The sequence below is a fragment of the Ammodytes marinus genome (genome assembly GCF_949987685.1).
Source record: "Ammodytes marinus genome assembly, chromosome: 2".
NCBI lineage: Eukaryota > Metazoa > Chordata > Actinopteri > Uranoscopiformes > Ammodytidae > Ammodytes > Ammodytes marinus.
Window position 1 is genome coordinate 26,912,434 of NC_137231.1, and position 16,379 is coordinate 26,928,812.

At 39.1% G+C, this 16,379-nt stretch overlaps 2 protein-coding genes across 3 annotated transcripts; both read left to right on the plus strand.

Moving 5' to 3' along the window:
• Window positions 1-535: 535 nt before the first annotated feature.
• malt1 (MALT paracaspase 1) lies at window positions 536-10,051 on the plus strand. Of its 2 annotated transcripts, XM_080039667.1 has the most exons (17): window positions 536-759; window positions 1,296-1,462; window positions 1,896-2,017; window positions 2,147-2,294; window positions 2,396-2,574; window positions 3,172-3,268; window positions 3,386-3,433; window positions 3,975-3,998; window positions 4,101-4,145; window positions 4,783-4,986; window positions 5,313-5,490; window positions 5,867-5,938; window positions 6,035-6,162; window positions 6,781-6,930; window positions 7,246-7,403; window positions 7,658-7,783; window positions 8,631-10,051. In XM_080039667.1, the coding sequence occupies exons 1-17, from the start codon at window positions 611-613 to the stop codon at window positions 9,132-9,134; spliced, it is 2,499 nt and encodes an 832-aa protein (XP_079895793.1). In that variant the 5' UTR covers window positions 536-610; the 3' UTR covers window positions 9,135-10,051. The 2 variants fall into 2 exon arrangements, with proteins under 2 accessions (XP_079895793.1, XP_079895794.1); XM_080039668.1 differs by lacking the exon at window positions 3,386-3,433.
• Window positions 10,052-11,177: 1,126 nt separating this feature from the next.
• Window positions 11,178-15,752, plus strand: emb (embigin; the record flags this gene model as incomplete). Its single annotated transcript, XM_080035621.1, has 9 exons — window positions 11,178-11,250; window positions 12,686-12,766; window positions 13,153-13,336; window positions 13,528-13,610; window positions 13,769-13,905; window positions 14,506-14,667; window positions 15,247-15,364; window positions 15,455-15,485; window positions 15,635-15,752. 9 exons carry the CDS (start codon window positions 11,178-11,180, stop codon window positions 15,693-15,695), a joined length of 930 nt encoding a protein of 309 aa, XP_079891747.1. The 3' UTR covers window positions 15,696-15,752.
• Window positions 15,753-16,379: the final 627 nt, after the last annotated feature.

Genomic DNA, 16,379 nt, shown 5'->3' on the forward strand with positions numbered 1-16,379 from the left:
AAGATGTTTCACCATGTATCACCGCTGCCTGATGATTTCGTCTTCCTATTACAGCTGATATCGACATCTATTATTTGTCGGATAGAAAAGATAATTAACTAAGAAGGCTAGATAAATAAAACGAATAAATATATAGGCTAAATAAAAAGGTTATTGAAAACATTTATCTTAAATTAAGAAACTTTAAACACACCTGTGAATTGAATTGGCATTATATTTTATTTCGTAGCCTGTTAAAAATAAATCAAAACGTTCATCTTTCTAAAGTGTGCATAAACAATCTTTGGCAGAGCCACCATCGGCCACGACCCAAGAGTATATTATCTTATTTTTAGAGTCTATGGCCACAACAGTGCTCTCCTTCAAAACAAATCTATAAAACTTTTACCTGACAGTGTCAATTTCTAATCTTGATGTAGCCTATAAAGAATCTTTGGCAAAGGCAGTATGCAGCTGCGTGGGGGGAAACGAAGACAGAACGTAGGCGTGTCTGTCTCTCGTTTGCTATTTCTTCCAGGAAGTAGACTTTTTTTCTTATGTAAATTGTTGTCAAGTGTGCTAGAAATGCGTTGATGTTGATGGTAAACTTGGTTTCTTGCTTGCTGCTGCCATGTCGGATACTTTGGAACGGTCCACCAAGGTCAGCTTGTTGAAGGAGCCCGTTGTGAGGAGACTCTGTGACGTGTTGGACAAATCCAGCAGTAGAGGATGGCGAAAACTTGGAGAGATTGTTGGCAATGACAGACGGTTCAAAGTCAGGTAGGCAGCAATGGATTCAGACTGTGTAAATTGTATAAATCACAGTAATATTGTTGTTCAAACAAAAACAAGTGTGTGTGACACTCAACACGAGGCTATTCTTTTCAATGACAATGGTATTATGTTAGAGTAATTACTGTAGGCTACATTAGTGCAAGTCAAGTACTGTCATCTATTGTAAGGCAATATTAAAATAATAGCCTACCCACAGGAGTTGTATAATAAAGGAATAAGAGATAACCTAATTTAGCCAATAAAAGTATATTGTGATATCAATACCTATACACCTATTTAGATGGTTATGTAGAGGTTATAGGTTATTTCAACTATATGTTTGAAAGGTGTATCAAATATTTATTGACAAATTGAGAGTGAGAAAGCTTTCACATAAGAACAAAAACTTAAATTCTAGTTTTTGCATGTATGAAGTCTTTTAATTACCATCAAACCACATTAATAACCTAAGCATGTGTCAACAACACACTTGCCAAAAAAAAAAAAAATCTGAAGTATGACGTGGTGCTGTCTATCTCCAGCTCAGACGACATGGAGATGTGTTCCCTGAAGGTGCTGGAGCTAGAGGGCAGCCCGAGCCGCATGCTGCTGAGGCTGATGGGAGAGCGAGGCTGCTCCACCGGTCACCTCATCGACTACCTCCAAACTCTGGGGAACTCAGAGGCCGTGCAGTGCCTCAAGCCTCCAGGTAAAGTAAAACCACCCCCCCCCCCAGCTTCTAAACCTGTTATTATGATCTCAAGTATTCAAACTATGTGGATCTTTGTTATTTGTGTGTTGTGGTTCTGCTTTAAAAGGGTTGTGTGAACTTGTGACACTCATTTTATGGTGGTGTTGCATGACACTAACAGCAAATTGCGCGGCCAGTTTACAGTCCATACGAGCTTGTCATTGCAATATGATGATGTATTTTCTCCAGAATTGTATCATGGGTAATCTGATACGAAAGGTGAAACTGCAGCTAAACACTTTTGGGGAACTAACATTTTTTTTTTATATATACAGTATTTGTGTGATGTATTATTATTATTATTACATGTCAGCTTTGTAACCCGTCTGAAATCACTGTGGCAATGTACGTCAAACTGAGATTTTAACATAAAAGTCTTATCAATGTACAGCCTTACAGATCCTCATTCAGCCCCAGTCGGTGGCTCTTATGTGTGGACACAATCTGCGCCTCAGCTGCCACGCTGTGGGCAAAACTCCAGTCCAGTACCAGTGGTTCAAGACCAAGGAAGAGGTACCAAATTGCATTCATTAGTTTCCATAATTTTCCCCTAAATTTCGTCGTATTTTTGTCCTTCTGCCAAGTATCTGTTGTTTAACATGTATCCTTGTAAATAACTATCTATCACTATCACAACCGCAGGTGCCAAACAGCTGTTCTCCTGACCTGGTGATAAGTCCGGTCCATCTAAAGGACGCTGGCTTTTACATCTGCAGAGTCAACTGTGGAGAAGCTTTTGAATTCAGCCAGTGGGCTCAGGTGGACGTCCTGAATGTCGCCGTGTCTAGCGGTAAGATATTATAGAAGTTTAAGTCTCAGCTGTTTCCTGTTATGTGTGCCGAACATATAGGACAATTGAATCTCTAACTCGATTGTTTTTCCCACCTCCAGGGCAGAGCTACCATTCCTTAGAGGGTCGGCTGAGGTTGGCCATCCAGCCTCAGCCCCAGCGGCTTCATGTCGGGGAGAACCTGCAGCTGGAGTGTGGAGCGGTGGGCCGGCCCATCCCTCGATACCAGTGGCACAGGAACGGAGTCCCCATCCCCAACGCCACTAAGAGGAGACTCATGGTGAGCAGGGGTTATTAGAGAAGTTTATCAGATGTTTAGAAATGCACTGATCCACAAATGATCAGTTCTGACCCAATACATATAACGGATATTAGCCTATACCGATTCTGTACGATATCATAATAAGTATAAATGTTTTTGATGGTGGTGATAGTATGTGTAAGGTTTTAAAGGCTTAAGCAACACAGTAAATAAAAAAATATAAATAAGATTAAATGTATTCAAACCCATTTATATGAAGTGCTTTGAACGGCTTCAATACAGACGTGGATCAGTACTCCTTAACAAGGTTTTGAAAGTCTAAAGAAAATATTTCATTTGAAAGTGCAAGAATTTAGAACCTGATACCTACTGTATATTGTATTGGACCGGTCCCACCCTAAATAATGTTTTTGTTACGTAGATTCATGTTTTTGTTTCTTCTTTGGAAAGTATTTTCTCTATTTTTATTACAAGGCATGAACTGGTAGCTGTTTGGTTATGAAACAATGACCTTTTGCACGTCACTTACTGTAAGTGTTGATAGCTACTATTGTTCACTTATGGCACAGGTTTTAGGGGACCCAGGCTTAATAACAAAGTGTCTGTGCATTTCAGATCCCTCATGTGATGCAGGATCAGCATGGCAGGTTTCGCTGTGAGATCAGTGGCAGCACAGAGAGGATGTGGACCAATGAAGTTTCAGTTTTGATAGGTATGTTAGACTTTTCTGAGATCGTTAATAACGTTAATTTATTAACAACCCAGTAAAACCAGCTCCGTCGTCATAACGTCTGAGTGATGTTATTTTTGCTCTGTTCCCAACTGAAAGTACCGAGGATATCTGTCGAGATTTCAGGAGCAATGGAGTGCTCTGAAGGTAGAGTTGATAGGACTGGGTGAAAATTAACGGGGCCTAACTGCATGAAAAAGTTCATCATAACTGTTCCTCTTACCGCATGTGGGTCCTGATTATTCTTACACTGATTATTCTTCTCACACTAAGTAGCATGGGGCTCACAGGGTTTGATCTCCAGGTATCACATGCATGATTTCACTATGGATGTATTCTATATTTTCCTTATTGTCAACAAGTCCCATGCAAAAGACCAAAACCAACGATGAACCAATTCTTCCAATCTAATCTAGTAGTGTGTGTGTGTGTGTGTGTGTGTGTGTGTGTGTGTGTGTGTGTGTGTGTGTGTGTGTGTGTGTGTGTGTGTGTGTGTGTGTGTTCTAATTAGTTGATTTGTTTGCATGAAACTAAATACTAAAAGCTAAATACCATTCTTCTTTACATTACTGCAAATCTTCGTATTCCGTTTGACTTACAGTATATTGTTGTTCCTATATCTAAAGAATATTTCTCCAAAATGTTCATGTTATATGATTCTAAAGATTTTGTATTTTTTGATTGCTAGATGATGTTTACGCCATAGGAGGAGGTAAGAGTAATCGTATGTCTATACATTGATATTCAAACATCCATTTTACTAACACAACACCTGCTAAATGATTTTGTTTTTTCTGTGACTTTGCAATTTTAGATTCCAGTGATTTATTCCTAAATAGTATCCCAGAACAACTATATGGTGAGTGTCTTTTCAACTAATTTAAAATGTATTAATGCAAGTATTCACAACATTCTCTACTCTAGGCGTTTTCTACTTGTTTTAGTGATTCATGTGGCTGCTGCAGAGTTCATCTTTATGTCAACTGTGGCTCCTATATGTCTGATATTGTTATCTTTGTCCGGATCTGCCTTCAGTTACCCTCTCAACATAATCCAATATTAAGAAACTTAGCTTTCTTATAACACATGATGTAATAAGCTATGCAGGTGGACAACAATATACCACTTTAGAGCAATATTAAGAAAAGGAACCATTAGAAGCCTCCAATCTTGTTTTATGTTGCAGCGTAGATCGCATACATTGTGTTTTATATTCTCTGAAATATCACCCACTTCCTTCCTGTCTGCATTTCTTTGTACCGTAATTGTGATTTGTAGCACCACTATATAAATGACACCACTGGTGTACAGTATAACCGCTCACATCTATATTGTTCCTAAAGGGGAATTATTTTCTGGATTGAACAGTATTTATTTTATAAAAAAGTAAAACAAAAACGAAAACTTTATGAATTGACAAGAATCCACATTGAGCCAAATAAGATGGATCAGTGTCACTGTTTTTACAGTGTGTTTTTCTCCCTTTCTTTCCCCAGCGACTGACAAAGTGGCCCTGCTGATCGGCAACCTGTCTTACAAGAACCACCCGCAGCTCAAAGCTCCCATGGTGGACGTGTACGACCTCACCAACCTCCTGCGCCAGCTCAACTTCCAGGTGGTTTCACTGCTGGACCTCACAGAGTCTGAGATGAGAAACGCTGTGGATGAGTTCCTGCTGCTGCTACATAAGGGGGTCTATGGTATGTTGAGATTACATTCTTATAGCACTTTTAAAAACAATAGTTCACAACGTGCTTTGACAGAGGAAACAGAAGCACATTAATCAAATACACATACAGTATACAGTATATACATTAAAGGACAAATTCAATAAACAAAATGAAATTAACAGGTGATAGGGCATGTAGACAATGAGAAACAGGATTAAATAGAAAGATGCCTTTACATAAAAGCTAGTCTGTATAGGTTAGTTTTAAAGAAATGATTTAAAAGTCCCGGATTCAGTTGTTCACTCTTGGTGTTTTTAATTAAACTTGCAGATTTAAACACACACTTCCCTTTTAAGGTCTGCTGTACTACGCCGGTCACGGATATGAGAACTATGGCAACAGTTTCATGGTGCCGGTCAACGCACCCAACCCATATCGCTCCGCCAACTGCCTGTGTGTGCAGAGCATCCTCAAACTGATGCAGGAGAAGGAGACGGGCCTCAATGTTTTCCTGCTGGACATGTGCAGGAAGAGGTGAGTCCTGGAGTCAATGGGTTGTTTTCTTTAAGTTGAATTATTATATTCAACTGGGATTTGACTGATACTCTTATATAGAGCTGTTTAAAATACATATAGGTAAAAGTAATCATGAGTAGGGAGCGTTCAGACCCACTCTTCCCCGTAATATTAATATTACATGGGTAAAAACTGAGTAACAACATCTGAGAAGAAACTTCTTAAAGAGAGCTTTACATTGTGTACTTACCATATCATACGATACCACTATTATATAAATTATTCCAGTATATGTCTCATCATTTAAAATCTGGTGTTGGAAATGATTTTCTCTGTAGCATAGAGCTGTTTAGGATTGATCACAATTGTTTTCATACTTTTATTCATTTTCCAGGAATATCCACGATGAGAGCACTCCTAACATCGTCCTGAGGGTAACGGCCAACATTGTCTTTGGATACGCCACGTAAGTTTGAAAAACATCAGCTAATAGTTCAGAACTTAAATTTAGTTTTTCTTTCAAGAATATTAATCCTTAATTCATGGTTTTTGGCGTGTTCAGGTGCCAAGATGCCGAGGCGTTTGAGCTGAGCTCCAGTGGCTTCACCAATGGAGTCTTTGTCAAGTTTCTGAAGAAGCGACTGCTGGACGATGAGAAGATCACCGTGGTGCTGGACAGAGTCGCAGAGGGTGAGAGAGGAACGCAAACACAATATGGAGCAACATCATAACAGTAACAGCCTTCAGGAATATCATATACAGTACTGTATGTATGCACCGATAAGGTTATTTACTGCAGTCTTTACATACCGTCTTTTTTAATCAATAAAATCGATTCAAATGCAACCCAGGCAGCACTTCATACAATTAATGTTTCACTAAGAAGACTATTTGGTTACCACAAAGGGTTATGATTAAAACTTTACAAGACCATTTGTCAGTTCTTAGCTCACCACAGAATGCATTTCAGTTTATTTTATCGATTGAGCGTAGTAAAGTTAATTAAATGAAGCTTGCTCTGCATTATTTATGTATAAATTGTCTTGCTTATGAGCTAATGGAGTTTCATTTTAACTGCAAGTTTAATAAAGGTTTAATGACTTGAGGTTGCTGTAAAATGTACCTAGTATTAAACCATCTTTAGGATATGGGCTGGATATGTTTAAATGTTAGCTCAGAGTAGTAAATTAATAATTCATCCCAGCATCCCTGCAAAGATGCAAATGCTTTTGGTTTCAACTGGAGCGCTGGATAATCTGTGAGGTGTTTCAGTTCAAAATGCTGACATGTTATTTGTCTTGTGTGCAGACATGGGTCAGTTTGATGCCACCAAGGGGAAGCAGGCTCTGGAGATCCGCAGTAGTCTGTCAGAGAGGAGAGCCCTGAGTGATCCTATTCTGCCCGGCGACAGTGCTGACCTCGCTCACGCTCACAGCCGCCAGTGGGCAAAGGCTCACGGTGAGTTTCTATTACTGGCCTCGAAAAAAAAACATTTTCCTACGACAACTCAGTGAGGCTAGCTCAGTAAAATGTTGACTCTGGTTAATGGAGGCCTCGCTCGTCCACCCCGCTGTTGTCGGAAACTCAACTGTGTTGTTGGTGATACCCGATGACATTATCACCTCTTCCATCAGCTAATAAACAAATACATTTGCTTACGGAAACAGAAGCCACTAGCTTTCACTGTGAGGAAAAATGGCCCCTTGGCCTTGGGGATCCAAATCACTGATGTGAAAAAAAATGTTTGTGTCTGTGTTTTGTTTCTTATTCCAGCGCTTCCTGAGAGTATGTGTCTGGACTTTGACTGTGGGGCTCAGATCAAGTTGGGCTTTGCTGCAGAGTTCTCCAATGTGCTCGTCATTTACACTCACATCGTGAAGAAGCCCGAGGACATGTCCTTCTGCCAGGCTCACGTCACAGACTTCTCACTGGTCAGCGAGTTGTCATTAACTTTGGTTATTAAGAAAGAGTAGACCATTTTTATAATTGCCCACCAATCTAACAGGAACCTTGTAGATCTGATAATACTCTCAGATATCTCTCTCAGATATAAGGCCATTTTATTTAGTTTCAAAACAAATGCAAAAAAAAAAAAAGTGTGCTATAAATGCACCTGAACTAATTTTGAGTGACGTACCATATCTGTGCATATGTGTCTGCCAACTGCCCCTTGTCCTGACTGCAGGATCTTGATGTGGATCCTAAAGAGATGAACAGAGAGACTCCAGAGGAGACGGGGATCTACTTTCTGTCCAGCAGCCTGCCGCAGCACTGCCTCTACACCAGAGTCAGCTCACTGCAGAAGCTCAGGGTAAAGCATAACCTCTTTAAAAAACCGAACAACAGCTACTGTATGTGTTATATAAATGTTACATCATACAAAGGAAGCCATCCGTGCTGTGATTAAACAACAAGACTAAGGGTCTGCGGTTGTCCTGGGGGCTCTGTGAGGCTGCACTTAGACACAGCAGTGCTCGCTGAAGAGGTGAATGGAACCGTCAGCATCCTATCACCATCACAGTGCTAACATGTTGATGTTAAGAAGCTTCAATGTTTACCATGTTCATCTCCATAGTTTAGCCATGTTAGCATACACTAGTTAGGACCAAACACAAAGTACAGTGACAGCCAATGCTGGTGGGCATGTAGTTAGTTGCAGTAAATGTAGATATTTCAAGATTCAAGATATTTACGGCATTGTCATATATGTATAGTAAAACAGGCAGTTGCATTTTACAACAAAATTCTTACTTTGTTTGTTCTTCACACTTGGAAAACTTAAAACTAACATTTACTAAGATATGACAAAATAATGCAAAAGTGTGTACATGTAATGTACATGTATTGTAAAGAAACGGAGACAAAATCTGAAGGAAATTGTTTTAATAGCTGTTTAGATACTTTAGTCTGAAAGAGACCAACATTGATAAAACTACTGTGACAAAAAAACTGAAATTGTCAACGTTAAATCATCTACTTTTTATTATTTAATTCATGTTCACCCAACATAGAATATCTATTGTTCTCTGATCATGTGTCCATCCGGAAAGTATTTGGTTAAATTCATCTCAAGGCGGGCGACTCTGGGTGACAAAAACAAAATAAATCCCATTGTGTGCCTCACTACTTAGTCCTCCTCTAACCCTTACATTACACAGGAGGAGCTTGTCTTCACTGTGTGCCTCCAGGGAACCTTCCCGGCCATGGACGACAGCCCCGTCCATTGGACCAAGAGCATCGACATCGGGAAGCCTCTGATCGCCCGGCTGGACCTGCACCGTGCTGTACGGAGGAACAGCTGCCTGCAGACGTGCATGATGCCCCACAGCCCGTCACACAGCCCCTGCCACAGCCCCGGGCCCGAGCACCACCTACACCTCCACCACGGGATGGGGCACCACCAAACCCAGGACTACAGCCGCCTGTCGCCCCAGCAACACTACCTGGATGTGTATGAGCGTCTCCAGGGTGCAGTGGGAGGCTATGGGGATTCTTCATACTATGATAATAACTTTAGCCAGTCTCACTGTGAAGCAGGGTATGACTCGGCTGTGGGGCGTCCGCGCTCACCGGGCCGGCACAGCATCCCCATAGAAACCACCGATGACATCAATGAGCTGACCACTGTGTTCATCAACAGTCTGCAGCTTCAGCAGCAGTGAGAGAAATAAAGAAACGGCTGCTGGATGATGATGGATATTTCTCAGAGGAGAAGCTTTAAAGGTGCAGTGTGTGTAAAGGACATTGGTGTTTTTTAGAACAGACTTGGTATAATTGGGATATAATATTCCTATGTATGTTTAATTAGTGTATAATCTGGCTTGAAAATGAAAGTTGTTTACCTTAGAATGTGCGTTTTAAATCAACATAGGAGTGAGGCCGCTATATTGCCACGCCATGTTTCTACAGTAGCTCAGAACGGTCAAATTTAATGGCCATACGCGTTTTTATATATATTGATGGGTGTCTGCCGGAAATGCACCTGTTGGAACCCGAAGAAGAAGTACTATAGAATAAATGACTAAACACATCTTCACGTCATCACTTTATATTGTGGAAAGACTTGAGGTAGTGGTGGACGATGCCAACTTTAGTAACTAGATTCTTGACCTTAAGGACCACAGTAGCTTCTGTAAATTCTCCGCAAAGGGAGAGTTAGCCAGGGAGCATTGTAATCTAGAGACGGAGCGTTGCAGTCTAGAACTTTAACCACTAGATGATGCCAAAATTCTCCTATATTATACACTGTACCTTTTAAATGTTTTATATGTTATCCAGAATACTGCTGCTCTTTTCTGTTACATGTTGTGACTCAATAAGAGTTTTTAGAATATTATATTTTACAAGGTATTAGCATTATACATTGACTTTTGTACTTGAATTTTAAAGAATGTTGTAAATAAATAGAAGAATACAATTAGGAGAATGAAAAAGTATATTTTGGTAAAATGCAATAATTTCACATCAAAGTCTTAATGCTGCAACCACATTTTGAAGAGGTGTCAATTGAATTGATTTAATTATCTGACTTTTGCCAAAGAGCAAATCAATGATACTGTTTGGCAAATTGTCACGATCAGACCTGTCAAATGTCTTATTTAGCATTATTACAAAAACTTTTTTCTTTTTTTTTTGTCCAAGTTGGAATCGTACTTCATTACAACCCCATAAAAAGTTGCCAAATGTGAACTAATTAAAAGGACATTTCGATTTAGAAGATAAGGGGTGAAGCAATCTGCACACATGGCCGAGCATGGCTGCAACTTTAAGAAATGCAATGGAAAAATGTCTTTATAGCCTATCACTGGTCTAAAAAAAAATTCATAGGAAAGTGAGATTAATTAACCAGAGGAGAGAAAGTGATTATTAAAAACTTTGACCATGGATTGTCTGCTTCTACCCCCTGAGAATATTTCAACAGAGCTATTATGCTATTCAGTGAACTTGACCCTATGGCCTGATAAGCACACACACAAAATGCTGCTCGACACTACTTACTGTTTATTCATTTCTACATGTGACAATTGTGCACGTGCAAAGTTAATCTCCTTATGTGAGAAATCATGAGTCCTTTGCCTGGATGTCCCAAACAGGGACTAAAAACTTTCCAACAAAAAATAATAAGTTGGCATAACTTTAGTCTTAGAATGTAGAACTCAAAACATTTTTACACTGTAATATCTAATGAAAAAATCTAATAGAAACAGAATTTTTGGTCTGGGAATATGCTCTAAAAAGGTAAATTGTGAGAAAACGTGTAGTACCAATAACAGTAGTTGTCGTTAGTTTCCTCTTATGACTGTTTTCATGGGGGCAGGCAGGTCGTGACCTTTAGCTGCAAGTATAGGTCACCTTGTAGGAAGCTCCACTCTAGAAATACAATAACATGATATATTCTATCAAAGTACACACATACACACACACACACACACATAAACAGAGAGAAAGAAAGAGATACATTTGGGTGTGTACTTTCAGCATGTTCTGCCCATGCATAGCCATAGCAATTTGAACTCTAGCCCAATGAATAATGGATGGGGTACGTCACCCACACAAGCTGCAGGGGGGTGTCATAGCTGCGTCACTAGTGCAGCTGAGGAGGAGGGAGGGTGGGGTGGTGGTAGGATGATGCAGCAGGCTGAGAAAGAACAGAGCACAAGGGAGAAACCGGCACGCATATAGCACAGTACGGAGGGATAATAACCATGGCTGCCTCCTGGAAGCAGCTCTCCATTCAGATCCTTCTGCTTTTCGTCTCCTGCAGGCACATCAATACAAGTAAATGATTATGGGGGGGGGGGGGGGGGGGGTAATTGTGACTGTGGGTTAGATGTGATGAAAAATCTGCCTTCTCTCTTCCTCACTGGAGAATGTGCAGCACTGTGAGGAGTAGAAGAAAATGTGTCATAGGATTTCCACACCCCCATGTTTTACTGAATCTAGAATATTATGGTCCAAAGATGCTTGAAGTCAATGTTTATTGTCTCTGACCTTTTGAATGTCCCCCAAATGTGTTCTTGTCTGGGCTGAAAAGAAAATCCTCTGTTAGCAGTTACACCATCACAGGATACCTTCACTCTACATGAATTACTTATGTAAGGATTGAATAATAGATACTAGGGTGCAAAGACGAAAGAAACAAGAGATATGTCATAAAGGCATTTTATTTAGCCATTATATCATATAGATTATCATCTTGGCAAAGTGATAATTCAGTGCATTATATTTTATTCATTCGGCTATAACCAGGTATGTACATTTTATGTACTGTATCTCAAGAATAGTTTTTGCCTTTTTATGGAGTATGATAATGATACTCTACATAGTAATAATAAAAAAATTGTTTTATTTCTACTAGGTAATTTCCACAGGCTCCAAGAAACCAATAGCAGCATTTTTTTATTATTAATTATACCACAGCAAATTGGAACAGTTGAACTTTTTTAAGAACTATCTTGTGCTTTTCTACCTTGTATATATACTGTATTAATGTATATATATTTTTGGGTTTCTTTATTTCTTTTCACCTTCATCATTACAAAAGGTTTGAGCTGCATCTCTCTGTATGAAATGTACTATGCCTTCATGGATATTAGCCGTACATAATGACCATAGCAACCACCTTGTGCGATCTAACAATCTCCCAATAACACCCTTAGAACCACCATGACAAAGAATCACTGGTGTTACATTTCCAGTTCAAGTACGGAAGCCGAGAACGGCCTTGCTAGCATTTTTGTTTATGCTGTTATCTCATGATCTTAAGGAAACAAAGCTTGTTTTTTTAATTTAAATATATCTTGTTATCTCGAGCCAACACAACAATCAACCTGTTATCACCAAATTGTTCCTACTATCACCTATAATAGGCTACTATTGGAGTTCCCCTTGATATCTTGAGAAAACTGCCTTTTGTTTTTCTTTAGGGAACAGGTTAAATAACCCGCTATCACAAGATCAAGGTTTTACAATTTTTTTTGCAAACACTGCTGTTTTTGGCTTCTGTACAAAAAGTAATTTCCTTTTCATTACTTATAATATAATTTGATTTCTCCATAATCATCTTTTTACCTCAACAGAATAAAAACTTTCCTTGTGATCAAATCCCAATGCGGTTATCATACGATAACAGCCTAAAAAAATGATTGCAAGCATGCCAGTTTTTGGCCTCCATACTTCCGTGTTTGAATAAACTTATTTGTTTTCCCTTTAGTTGAAAGTCCTGGCCCGACGCCCCCACCACTAGTCCCCATCAATCTCCTGCCCACGGATGTAAAGAGCGTTGTTCTTAAAGGTAACCTGTTTTCAAATATCACATTATTTCAATTATCACCATATTGTGTTTTCTTTCACAAGTCCACATGGCAGAATGTTTTGTCAGGTCACTTTGAGTGCTTTTTATGATTTATAGTCCTAATCTATCTATCTATCTATCTATCTATCTATCTATCTATCTATCTATCTATCTATCTATCTATCTATCTATCTATCTATCTATCTATCTATCTATCTATCTATCTATCTATCTATCTATCTATCTATCTATCTATCTATCTATCTATCTATCTATCTATCTATCTATCTATCTATCTATCTATCTATCTATCTATCTATCTATCTATCTATCTTCTTTGTTTGAGGACAATCAGGTTTCTAATTTTACATTGTGTCTGTGTTCAGGTGAAAGTCACACTGAGAAGGTTCAGCTGTTGAGCCCGGTGAATCTGACCCTGGAGTGCACCTGGGCTGGAGACAGGAACAAACTACCAAACATTACCAGCTTCTGGAGGAAAGATGGGGAGGAGATTGAGGACAGCCGCCTCACAGTGCCACTGGAGAACGAGCAGTATAATCTAAAACGAGTGTAAGTACTTCATGAGTACATTTGTCCATTGGATAACATCAAAAACAATTTTTCTAGTTTTTATAATGATATAAAATAGGAATGTACACTATATCTAATTAACATTAAAGTGAAGGACAATGAGTTGCTGTTGTTACTATTTTGCTTAATTCTAAATAACACAATTTTAAATACAAATTTTTGTTTTACAGGTTCAGCATCGTCAGGGAAGAAAACCTTGGAAGTTACTCATGTGTGTTTGGAAGTGAAGCAAAAATAGATTTTGTTTTGGCAGGTACGTATCACATCCTTTCATGAGTTTTATGTATAAATGATCACATTTTACATATCCCATTCTACATTTATACTGGTGCTATGTTTCAAGGGTACAAAATTCAGCCTATACAGAGATAGACCCTCTTTATTATTGTCTTTTTCTGTGCTGTCCACCAGCTCCACACGTTGGCGATGTGAGAGATAAGCCGATAGTGAGCTACATCGGGGACACTGCTGTGATTGTTTGTAAAATGGAGGAAGGCAAGCCCAAGCCCAACACCTGGAACTGGTATAAAGGAAATGGAACAGACAAGGTGGGTTTAGTGAGCTGCTCCGATTCCTTCTTCCGTGTGAGATGTCTGTGTGTCACTGTTGAAATGACACCCTTTTAAATCATGTTATAAATAGAGGTCCACCTGTTTGGTTCAAGCCCCCCACACACGCGAGGCAAACACATTTTTTATGTGTCACATGTCAATGAGTCACTAAGACATACTGTAGGTCATCATGGAACATCACAAAAGTCAATCTGGTGAAAAATCTCTTGAAAACATATTGTAGTGGCTAAATCCTACTCGTTTGGTGCGACTGGCTACTAAGAGGGACAGAATTGTTTAGAGGGTTGCTCAGTATGCGAATATCTTATATCATACTGCATGTATTGTCTTACTTTTTTATACTGTATATTCATTGGTGTCTTTGAGTTTCAATAACTTTTCCTTATCAAAGTAAACAAATACAGTAAAGCTGTTGGATGATGGACTGTTTTCCACATTCCACTCAGCAACATCTGTCCATACTTGCGTGAGGTTAAATGATTCTATAAAACTACAAATGCAGACTAAGCTCTTGCGTGTATTAACTTGCTATATCTTATATTCATTAATTGTGTCTGACCTGTTGGACTCTTCTAGGAGCAGCTCTCTGTGACTGCAGAACCTCTCCGTTATGAAATCAAAAATGAGGATAAGAAGACCAAACTGCTGGTGCACAACCTGACAGAGGCCGACTCTGGATGGTATTACTGTGGAGCGGTGTACGCCATCAGTACCACTATGGGCCGCGTGGAACTCAGGGTCAGTGATGGCAAGAAACTTCATCCACAAGACATTTAGTTTGAGTATTTCTACTTTGTTCATTTTATACTAAAATATAGTACCTTTTCAAAATCTTACAGAAGTAATTTATTGTTGTAAGATGTTGTCTTACAATAGAATAAGCTTATAAAAGCTATCATTAATAAAGATATACATAGATCTAAATAGGCAAATAAAACACAATTCAATTCAAACCATTGGTTCCAAACTGTTTTCTCGGATGGTGTTTGAAACACATAGTCATAAAACTCTCCAATATTTCACAAAAAACAAAGTTTAGGGAAAAGCCCGACAAATTAATAAAAATGTGTCTTGAAGAATTTCACTTTGGAGGTAGCCTGAACTTTAGGTTAGGAACCTGACACCACCTAATTATGTTTACACTGTACATGATATATTTGACTTTTTATACGTTCAGTACATTTTGCTGAAAATACCTCTGTGTTTCTGTTTTGGTAAAGTTTTGAAAGCAGGACTTGTGTGTTGTAAGTAAGTGGGGTATTTTTTCATTGTTGTGCTGTAACTGAAATTTGAATACTTCTTCCACCTCTGCTGAAGGTCATCACCTTCCATGAGCCTCTGAAGCCGTTCATCGCCATCGTTGTCGAGGTGCTCATCCTAGTCGCTGTCATCCTGCTCTATGAGAGAAGCCAGTCCAAGAAGAACCACACAGCAGGTACACAGACAGCATGCAGGTGTCAGTGGGTTGTGTTATGTTGTGCATAAGTGTTGTATGCTAATTTTAAATTATCCGCCTTATTTGCAGAAAATGGGACAATTGACCAAAGCAACACACTGTGAGTACAACGGGAATGGTGCCGATTTATTTTTTAAGTTTGATCAGTGGTAGACTCAAGTTAAGTATTTAGTTTCATGCCACCAGTGAGTTTGATGTAAATACTGTATGTATATTTGAAGTTTTCTATCCTTTTTCTGCTCTTATCAGGACGCAGGGAGAAAACGACACATCGGAGGAAAATTCTTCCATGAGACAACGGAAGGTTTAAAGACCGCAGTCACTTCCATTAAAACCCATTCATCTTATTTTCTAATGTCAACAACGGATCTTGAAAGCAATATCTCGTCATCAACTACTTAGTGATGAAAATGTGATCTACTGTCACCAAAATATTCAGTTCACCAGGTAAACAGACTGATATAACAGTCTGTGACATCACAGAAAGAGAAATGTAGGGTTAGACAGTGAGACCATCAAACACTCTTTTTGCCTTTTCTCAGGCTAGGATGATCCGATTTCAATTTTTTTTTGCACATTTATACTTCATAGGATCTCCGAGTTCAATACACCTTCATATTCCAACCGGTGAAGTAGGCGGAAATATCAAAGCATATATCTGATTTGTGTCTCGAACACTGTGCCCCCTCACTTCCTGCCTTTCACGCTTCCTGTTAAACCATGTGCGTTTTCGTCTCCTCTACACTTCTCTTATTTATGCATTTTTTGTGAGCAGTGCCTTACACTCTTCAGAAGCACCTAACCAACCATTATAACTGTGCTTGCACTGACTTTGGGCACTCTTTAGACTTTGTCCTTGCAGTAATACCGTGCCTAAGATACTGCACATTACTTTAATAATAGGTTTAATCAAGATATGTCAACATATATGCAGCTGCTTGTGTAATATGTATGTATCAGAAAATGGTCAGAAATGATGACTGTTAAGTTATCC